Source organism: Scyliorhinus canicula, chromosome 8 (genome assembly GCF_902713615.1).
Source record: "Scyliorhinus canicula chromosome 8, sScyCan1.1, whole genome shotgun sequence".
NCBI classification, from domain to species: domain Eukaryota; kingdom Metazoa; phylum Chordata; class Chondrichthyes; order Carcharhiniformes; family Scyliorhinidae; genus Scyliorhinus; species Scyliorhinus canicula.
This window is the reverse complement of record NC_052153.1, coordinates 168,702,285-168,712,845: the sequence shown is the minus strand read 5'-3', so window position 1 is coordinate 168,712,845 and position 10,561 is coordinate 168,702,285. Positions and strand designations below refer to the sequence as shown.

Below are 10,561 nucleotides of genomic sequence, written 5' to 3'. Positions count from 1 at the left end.
TCAAGATTTTCTGCTCCATGGTGTGTTTAACCACCTGAATCAAAAGATCCCATGCTCAACTTCGAAGAGGAGGAAGGGGGGGGGGGGGGGGGGGGGGGGGGGGAGGAGAGAGTGCCGGCCAAGATTTATCCCTTGACCAACCTTGTCAATCACGAACACTTCAAAAGACAAAAGCACCTCACTGGTTGCAGGTCGACTATTTTACTGCACGGCAGGAATATCAGACTTGGTGGGGACGGGACAGGGGGGGGCACCTCAGAGGTCTTTAGCCTGGGTTGATTGAGCGGGGTGCACATTGCAGCTGTCCTCGTGAACAGTGGGCACCGGGCAGGACACACTGGTCACTGCACCGCGCGGCTCACAGGCTCCCCGCCCCCGCGCAACCCAACCCCGGGAGAGGGGCGCGCGCGCTGGGGAAGGTGGGGGCGCGCGCGCGGTTGGGGGGGGGGGCGGGCGCGCGCGCGCGAGTCGACGCACGGGGATTCTTTTTGGTCGGTCGCGCGCCCAGCGCAGCGCCGCTTGTGGAGCCTGTCAGCCGGTGGCAGAATCGCACCCTCGCAGCAAGGCAGCAGCCAGATCCTCGGGAGCTGGGAGCAGAGCTTTTAAAAAAAAATCTACCCTGCAGGCACATCCTTTCGCTACCGGCTGGAGCAGTGGACATATTTTCGGCGAGCTGTCGAGGGTGGATCTGTGGTTACACCCCCTCCCCACCCACCTAGGTCAGCTGCATTGATACTTATTATTGAGGGCAGCTCCCTCCAGACAGCAGTCGACAGTCGGTGCAAAAGGAAATGCAAACCCTGTCTACCTGCGGGGATTCATTCCAGAGGGCTGCAGTGGCAATCTGCAAATAGTCCCTTCAAGTTGTTGGATCCCAATTTGCAGAATATCGATCGGGAGGGTAACCCCCCCTCCCCCTCCCCAGCTCGGCCATGCCACAGGGGATGGAGAAGTTTCTGCAGATAGCCCCTCACTCCCTGGCCGTGGTGCTGGCTCGGAGCGGCACGGCCGGGGCCGCTGTGACTGGCACCGAGGACATCCAGCACCACCACACCGGCTACGAGATCTTCGCCGACTTTAAAGCCGGCAACATGCAGCATTTCTGGAATAAGAGAGTGACAGACGCCATCTCGGAGGCTTTCTTCCTCGGCTGGATCGACGAGCACGTCCTGCTGATCCAGGGCAAGGAGTCCCACTTGGAGGTGCTGAGGGAAGCGTGGATGAGGAGATCACTGAAACCTCCCCGGGGATTCAGTATAAAGTATCTGGGTGAGTGTGCACACCTTCGGAGCAGTAAAATATTCTGGTTTCAAAGAAGTATTTGTTGTTGGGGGGGGGAGGGGGGTGCACCTTGCCAGTAGAGTGACCTACTTTAACAAAAACAACATACTGTGTGGATACTGGAAATCTGATATAAAGTCTCAAGGCAAATGTTTAATTGTCATATTTTTACCCTGGGATTTAAACCCATGCCGTCTCTGATTGCCGACTGCCTAAAATATCATAACCGATTGTACCTCTCACCGCTGCCATGCCGACTGTGGAATTGCTGACACCCCTGACAGCAATGAACTTTTCAGTGCAGTAATGTTTGGGTTACTTCCAGAAGGAAAAGATAGCACGTACGCAAAAACACTTGCACGGGCTGAAGGGGCACACCATTGCATTTTGAAATAGTCCTAAATGTGATTAGTACCTCTAACAGACCCATAACAATATGGGTCGTAAGTTCTAAATGCCTCTCATGATAAAGGATAGACGGAACATTGCAAGCACTGTAGCTGAATGATAACGACACGTATCCCGGTGAATAAAAAACCTGAAATTCCGATGTCTTCGTTTGAACCCTGACATAACATATCGCATACTGATCGGCTACTATTTACACTCGTTGTCTTTAAATATTTGCACAACAAAAAGGTTCATTGTAGACGCAGTATTTCTCTGGTAGAACAGAGACATTGCAAATTCATCCCAGCATTACAGAAGCCCCCGAACGAAAGCATCGGTGTTTGTAGAGTTTGTTTACCCAATACAGATGATCAACCAGAGATGTAATTAAGTGCTGGGTGAAATGGGTCAGTGCAATCGGACCATCGAATCACCGCTGTTTAGAAATATAATTATGCGATGAAAGCACACAGATATAATGAAGGGTGATATGAGAGTATGGATGTGCTTCGATACAACATTGGTTGGGAAAGAACACACACATGATCCTTAAACATAATTCTGACAGTTCTGACTGAGGATTCCAATAATTATATTAAGATCTGCAAGCACAAGGTGGATTACTATAATGGTACTGTATGTTGCCAACGTACATTTAGTTGTGCCACGCTTGGTAGCTAGATGGCTAATGGATGCTACTCTGTAACTTCATACCCTCCTAAAAGCAAACTCAACAATGTACACCAGCTCAGCATGGTAACACAAAATAGAAGCTGTGAGTTGTTGTGCCACATGCCTGCGGAGAGCGCAAGAAGGTCTGTTAGAAAATGAATACCTGTCAGCTGTAATGTAAACTCTGTAAGAAATATTCCATAATCTTAACATGCAGGTTAACCTCCAAGCTGTGTGAAATTCAAATAAAATAGTACCTTATCAGGGGGTAAAATGCAAAACGTTTTGAATGGCTGTGGTTTGCTGTGGACCCGGGAATTTCTGTGTAAAAGTCTGGTAACATTTTTAAAAAGGCAGGCAACATATTAGGAAGTCAGATGAAAGGTACACCTATGGTCACTGTTTGCTTTGCCCACTGGTTATTGTAGTGTGTAACCTGCTTTACCTACGGTCACCAATTGGGAGCTCTTTACTGAGAGAGAATATTTAGTGGTCACAGAGGAGTCCAGTGAGAGACTTGAACAAAAAGGTTTATTGTTGAAGTAAGCTTTGTACAAGCACAATTCGAGTCCCAGTCTGGACTGCACACAACAACAGTACTCTTCCCTAGGCCGGCTTTTATGTCCCAAGTCCAATATCCCGCTAATCGGTTTCCACTCATCAGCGCGGGAGCTCGTACTCCAGAAGGCTCACGGGGATATTCAGTGGTTCATCCTCGTGGGTTTCATGGGGATTATAACAGAATAAGAATCTTGATTGCAGCAATATATGATTGAGGACATTGGTTGACAAAGAATTCCTTGAAGAACATTCATCCAAATATTTTGCGATTGCCATAATAAATGTGACCAATGTAATTTCATAATATATCTCCAAAAAATCAAATACTGAAATTCATGCACCAGTGGTTTTCAGGAAGTTCTCAAGACTGTCAGATTCCTGAAACAAAGTTCCAATATTTATCTGTCTACGGGTTCTCTCACTATATTCTCTCCACATCGCAAAAATCAGATTAAAATTTTTACTGAAGTGAATATATTATGTAAGTACATTCCTGCGATCTCCCTGTCTCTGCGAGACCTGGTGAATATATGTTGAATGCATGTAGCAGCTATATTTCTCATAATATGTCAATGGATAAATCTGATTTTCAAGAAGTTCAGCATGAAGTAATAACTAAATGCACAGTTTCATTGCAAGTCAATAGAGTTGAAGTTTTTGGCTTACAATGTTTTATATAAAAATGTGATTAATGTTGAAAAATTAATAAGATCGACCTACAGCATCATGTGTTGAAACTTCTTAACAGCAGAAGTGCAGGCCGCAAAGGCGGAGGGGGGGTTGCAGAGTTTTCGCAGAATAGAATTTACAGTGCAGAAGAAGGCTATTCGGCCCATCGAGTCTGCACTGGCCCTTGGAAAGAGCACCCCATTTAAGCCCATCCCATCTCCCCATCACCGTAACTCAGTGACCCCACCTAACCTTTTTGGACACTAAGGATAATTTATCATGGCCAATCCACCTCACTTGCACATCATTGAACTGTGGGAACTGCTTCCTTTGACAGAACATAACTCTCTGTGCAACCTGATTCTTAGTCATCCCATAATGTGAGTCCAGAACATCGTCAATTTCAAAATAGTTCAGAGTATTGGGGTAATCATCTCAGAACACCTGGCCACATCATGGTGAGGAAATAACGGTTTCTCCATGCCGAAATACACGGACCGGAGAATCACCACCAGTCGCCTGCACGCGGTCGACGCGGCGCCGTTCGGGGGCCATTGAAAGAGGACCCCGCGGCGATTCTCAGCCAGCAGCTGGCCGAGTTCCCGCCAGCGTGGTTCACTCATGGTTCGACCTGGCGGGAGCACAGAGTGGCGGCTGCGGATCCAGTCCATGGCTGCCCTGGTGGGGGGCGCGGGGGGGGGGCCTCCAGGAGGGCCAGACTCGCAATCGGGGACCACCGCTCGGCGGGCACACGCGACCTGGCGGGGGGTCTATATTGTTGGGGCCGGCTTGCTGTGTGGGTCCGCCATGTTGCTTGGGGTTGCTACCGCCACAGGTGGCCACCGCACATCTGTGCGGACCCGCAGCCGGAGGTGCAGGGCCCTGTATCGGCAGCCGGAGCTGCGTGACTACTCTGTGGCCCTGCAAGCCCCCTTCAAAACTGAGAATCACTGTGGACTTTCTCCAGGAAAGCCCTGAGTGATTCACGCCTGTTTTCTCGCGGGCGTGGGGACATAGCCCCATTTTCAGAGAATTATGCCCACTTTATCCTTATCTCCTACTTTATTGACTTTTCGCCCAAATGTGTAACCTTCACATATAATTCAGAAGAATGAGGGGGGATCTCATAGAGACTTATAAAATTCTAACTGGACTAGACAGTGTAGATGCAGGGAAGATGTTACCAATGATGGGTGTGTCCAGACCAGGGGTCACAGTCTGAGGATTCAGGGTAAACCATTTCGGACAGAGATAAGGAGACATTTCTTCACACAAAGAGTTGTGAGCCTGTGGCATTCATTACCACAGGAAGTAGGTGATGCTAAAACTTTGAATAAATTCAAGAGGCGGCTGGGTATAGCATTTGGGGAGAATGGGATCAGAGAGGAGGGGGGAGGTGTGGGGAGGTAGTGACAGCATCAGTATGAAGCAGAAGGAGAATAGAAGGAGGCCTGTTCACAGGAATCTTTACCAACAGAGTTTTCATGCTCAAGGCAACATACCTACATTTCTTTGAGGAATACAGTACTGCACCTGGGGATTACTTCTCGAGGGATCCAGGGATAGAGTTCTATTCCCTTCTGTAAACAAACTGAGAACAAAATGGCTGAAGCTGCAGTGCTTGTTGCAGTCAAGGTCACTGCAGTTGGACCCTCTGCTTCCGATTCCTTTTCATCTTGGGGTGGGTGCCCTTGCCACCTGCAGTTGGCAGATTTTGGACGAGAAAGAGATGGATAAATGCTCCCCACCATTGAAATGGCACCCATCCCCCCCACCACGCCCAGGCACCTCCCATCAACCGACCCCCCCCCCCCCCCCCCCCCCCCCCCCCCCCCCCCCAACCTTTCCCTGTGGACATTTAAAATCAACATTCAACTATCTGCAACAAGAGATAGAACATAGAACAGTACAGCACAGAACAGGCCCTTCGGCCCTCGATGTTGTGCCGAGCCATGATCACCCTACTCAAACCCACGTATCCACCTTATACCCGTAACCCAACAACTCCCCCCTTAACCTTACTTTTTAGGACACTACGGGCCATTTAGCATGGCCAATCCACCTAATCCGCACATCGGAGCACCCGGATCACCTTTATATTGCATGAAAGTGATTTGAAGAAGAGCTTTCTGTCAAATGGAGATGTATTGTTTTAACAGCTTAATTCGGTTTTATTAACTTTCACATTTATGAAGTTGAGGAATGACTGTAATGGAATGTTAATCATTTTTCTACTTTTGATATGCACTGTCACTGACACATCCAAGCAAATTTGTAACTGGGCTGCATGCACAACAAAACCCCTTTATTTTTTCCCAGCAATGATACCTCCAATCTTCGAAAAAGAACCTCATACTGCCCAATGTAAACCTTTCAAACTCTTAACAACTGCCAGCATTAAGTGCGACTTTGCTAGTTTAATGTTAATTTGTACCTGCTTCTTGGCTGTTTTATCATTGGTCCTTACCCATAAACTTGGATGGAATTGCTGAAGCTATTTCCACATTACATCTCTTACAGATTTGTGACTGTCTCTTTCAGCTATCTTGGGTGGATGTTCCAGAAATAATAGTGTTCTGATTAATCTTGGTTTTCTCAGACAAGCTGCAGGGTAGCAGGGGCAGCAGGGTAGCATGGTGGTTAGCATAAATGCTTCACAGCTCCAGGGTCCCAGGTTCGATTCCCGGCTGGGTCACTGTCTGTGTGGAGTCTGCACGTCCTCCCCCTGTGTGCGTGGGTTTCCTCCGGGTGCTCCGGTTTCCTCCCACAGTCCAAAGATGTGCGGGTTAGATGGATTGGCCATGCTAAATTGCCCGTAGTGTCCTAATAAAAGTAAGGTTAAGGGGGGGTTGTTGGGTTACGGGTATAGGGTGGATACGTGGGTTTGAGTAGGGTGATCATGGCTCGGCACAACATTGAGGGCCGAAGGGCCTGTTCTGTGCTGTACTGTTCTATGTTCTAAGCTCATTTTATTTAAAAAAAATAAGCTTCACTTCTGTTACATTTGTGTGCTTGATAAGATTATTGAATTTCAGGATGTAGGTTTTGCTTATAGTTAGGGACTGAATCTTTAAATTTAGGGTAAATGAAAAAAAAATCATGTAACCTATGCTGGAATCTGTCTGACAGTAAGTCTAGGGGTTTAACTGTAAAGATCAGAAGAAAATTCAGATTGTTGTATTGAGAGGGAGGTGTCACATATTTACACTTTTGAGGACAATGACAGCTGTTTCTAAATCCACACTGAGAAGACTCTCTTATGCCTGCAAAGACTCAGAAGGGTGTTAGCCATATCAAGTTGTGGTTGTGCTGGAGCCTGTCCCTTTGTTTCTAAGAAGAAAGGTTGTTGTTATCAGAGATAGCAGATTAGCATTTCTACTTGGATACAACGTTAATGGGGAGGTCTTATGGTCCAGTAGGTAGCATCCCTGCTTTAGAATTAAAATCTGAGCCGAGGACTCAATGGTCAAGAAAGGTGCATTCATAATGCAGCCAAACAGATTGAGTATCAACTTGCAAATCATTTCAACACATGCCAGTGGCAGGTGGGAAGACTGGGAGCAATTCCTGGTCAGCCATGTGAGGAAAAGAAAATAATGTTGGAGCTTTACTATTCATTACTCCAGAGTACATCATGCATGTAAAAACTGCATGTTACCACAACAATGTGAACAGCACACCACACTACCACCACAAATGTGTTTCCCATTTCCATGGAGGGATTGGTAGAGGAGGCCATTTTGAGATCAGGCTACAGGCTTCCCTAAAAACCAATAAATATCACAGAGAGAAGAGAATTGTGGTTTTGGTCTCATGTGGTCTGCTGCCAACTGAGAAGAGGAAAGTCAAAGAGATAGCTGTTAGCCAGGCTTGCATCTTAAGCATAGATAATGCTGAGCCTATTGTTCACCAGGCAGAATGCAGGTGGGAGCATGTTTTCAATTGTGAACTGAGTTTGTAAGGAGCTAAAGTAATGCTGGGTGGTTCGCTCGCTGGAACAAGAGGGGAATCTCCAGGAAAACTTTCTGTAGAAGATAATATTGCGAGAGGAAAAGAACAAAAGTAAAACCCTTAGGAGCTGCAAATCACTTTGGATTGATTCCATGAGAATTGATAGAGACCAGTTAACACCATGGGTGTAACAAAATTGGAGGAGCTGGCTGTTTAAAGAATAAGTTGCCTACGAAGCAAAAATAGTGTTTCGGTCGTGGAATCTATGGCATGGCGACAGACCCTTTGGCCCAAACTGGTTCATGCCAACCAAAAGGCCCATCGAAGCTAACCCCATTTGATATAAAAATATTTTTATTAAGGTATTTCTATAAACAGTAAATACAAACAAAAAACAAGAGCAAGAACAAACAGGAATATAATAAATAAATAACTCGCTAACCAACACCCCAATCCCCCTGCGATTCCCCTCCTCCCGTCCTGCCTTCCCCATTTTAACCTCTGTAAAATGCCGCCCCCACCCTCCAGGTGACGCCTCAACGCTCCTTGAAGAAATCGATGAACGGCCTCCACCTCCAGGTAAACCCATCAATCGACCCTCTAATGTCAAACTTAATTTTTCCAACCTTAGGAAGTCTGCAAGGTCGCTCACCCATACCGCCAGTTTTGTGGCTCAGGGTCCCTCCACTCCCACAACATCTGTCCCCGGGGCTATCAGGGAGCAAAGGTCAGGACATCAGCCTCTCTCACCCCATGGACGCCCGGGTCTTCCGACACTCCAAATATTGCCAAACGCCTGGACTCGGGACCACCTCCACCCTCAACATTATGTCCACGAACCCCTGCCAGAACCCCTTCAGTTTCGGACATGGCCAAGACATGTGAATATGGTTCGTGGGCCTCTCCACGCGCCGCCCACACCTGTCCCCACCCCTTCAAAAAACCTGGCTCATCCTAGCCGCCGTCATGTGCACCTTATGCGCTCTCCTAAACTGGATAAGGCTGAGCCTCGAACATGACGAGGACGCATTCACCCTCTTCTGGACCTTTTCCCACAACCCGGCCACCATCTCGCCCCGCACAGTTCATCCTCCCATTTTCATTTGACTTCCCATGTCAGGGCTCCCTCCCAGTTCATTAGCTCCTTATAAATCTTGGACACCCTACCCTCACCCACTTCTTTCCTCGATAGCACCTCAGCCTGTAACCCCAGATTGGCAAACCGGGAAAGGACAGCACCTGCTTCTTCACAAAGTCTCAAACCTGTAAGTATCTAAACCCATTCCCACCAGGCAGCTCATATTCCTCCTCCAGGTCCTCTTAAGCTCACAAAGATGCCCCCTAAAAAACAGGTCCCCAAACTGTTTGACCCTTGCCTGTCGCTACCTCCTCTGTTGCCACCCCCGAAATCTCGAGTCCAACCTACACCCCCGCCCCCCCCGGTGAAAACCTGTGATTGTTGCAAATCGGTGCCCACACCGAGGCAACTTCCAACCTAAGATGCTGCCGCCACTGTCCCCACACCACAGGACCGCCACCACCACTGAGCTCGTGGAGTACTTGGCTGGCGAGAATGGCAGAGACGCCGTCAACAATGCCTCTAAACCTGTACCCCTGCAAGAGGCCGTTTCCATCCATCCCATGCCAACCCCCCCCCCCCTCACTACCCAAATTTTGCTGCCCAGTAATAATTCATTATGTTTGGCAAGGCCAATTTTTGCTGCCCAGTAATAATTCATTATGTTTGGCAAGGCCAAATAAGAGCCTCGGCAGCGCTGTCATTTTCACTGTCTGCACCCACCGCGCCAGTGACTGTGGCAACACATCCCACCTCTTAAAATTTCTCCCCATCTGTTCCACCAACTGAACCTGTCAGTAGTTCTGGTGCCAAAACAAAAAGCATAAGGGAGAGTGGGAACCACTGCGGTGTCCCACGGTGTACCCTGAGCTCCCCCAATTCATCCGCACACTTGCTACTGACGTCCTATACAGCAGACAAACCCAGTCCACAAACCCCTGCCTGAACCCAATTCAGGGAATAAAGGTCCATGGTCTAAAGACCATCTGAGAGAAAAAATAAGTCCTTCTTATCCCCATCTTAAATGGGAGATCTTTTTTTTATACTATGTCCCTTCATTCTCGATTTCCCTCACAAGGTGAAACATCTTTCCAACATCCACCCTGCCAAGTCCTCTCAGAACTGCATATGTTTCAATAAGATCATCTCTCATTCTTCTAAATTCCAATATATATAGGTCCAACCTGCTCAGCCTTTCCTCATAACACAATTCCTTCATTGCAGGACTCAGCCGAGCGACCCTCCTTGGAATTGCTTCCAATGCAGTTCTATCCTTCCATAAGTAAGGAGACCAAAATTGTACCTGTTGTCTCAGGGGCTGGTTTAGCTCACAAGGCTAAATCGCTGGCTTATAAAGCAGACCAAGCAGGCCAGCAGCACGGTTCGATTCCCGTACCAGCCTCCCCGGACAGGTGCCGGAATGTGGCGACTAGGGGCTTTTCACAGTAACTTCATTGAAGCCTACTCGTGACAATAAGCGATTTTCATTTCAGAAGTGGCCTTACATAGAATTTACAGTGCATTGAATTGAATTTACTTCAGCCTTGAAGAGCTTTACCAAGTTTCCCTACTTTTATACTCATTTCTCTTGCAATAAAGGCCTTTTTGTTTTATAAATTTAATGTACCCAATTCATTTTATCCAATTAAGGGGCAATTTACCGTGGCCAATCCACCTTCCCTGCACATCTTTGGGTTCTGGGGGCAAAACCCAAGCAAACACGAGGAGAATGTGCAAACTCCACACAGACAGTGACCCAGAGCCGGGATTGAACCTGGGACCTGGGTGCCATGAGGCAGCAATGCTAACCACAGCGCCATCATGCTGCCAAATAAAGGCCTTCTTGATTACTGGAAGTTTAAATTCATCAGTCTCTCTAGAGTTCACAACACTTCACAATGCCAAATATAAAAGCTTAATCGATGCATCCTGCTTGATGGACTTGATAGAGAACAATAT

General features: G+C 47.6%; 1 protein-coding gene across 2 annotated transcripts in view; it reads left to right on the top strand.

The window, feature by feature from the left end:
• The first annotated feature begins 572 nt into the window (after positions 1-572).
• Positions 573-10,561, top strand: part of LOC119970683 (storkhead-box protein 2-like) — a 394,730-nt gene continuing 384,741 nt past the window's right edge. For both annotated transcript variants that reach the window (XM_038805700.1, XM_038805698.1), the window contains exon 1: positions 573-1,269. In XM_038805700.1, the coding sequence (XP_038661628.1) occupies positions 933-1,269 (337 nt within the window). In that variant the 5' untranslated portion in view covers positions 573-932. The remainder of the gene's footprint in view (positions 1,270-10,561) is intronic.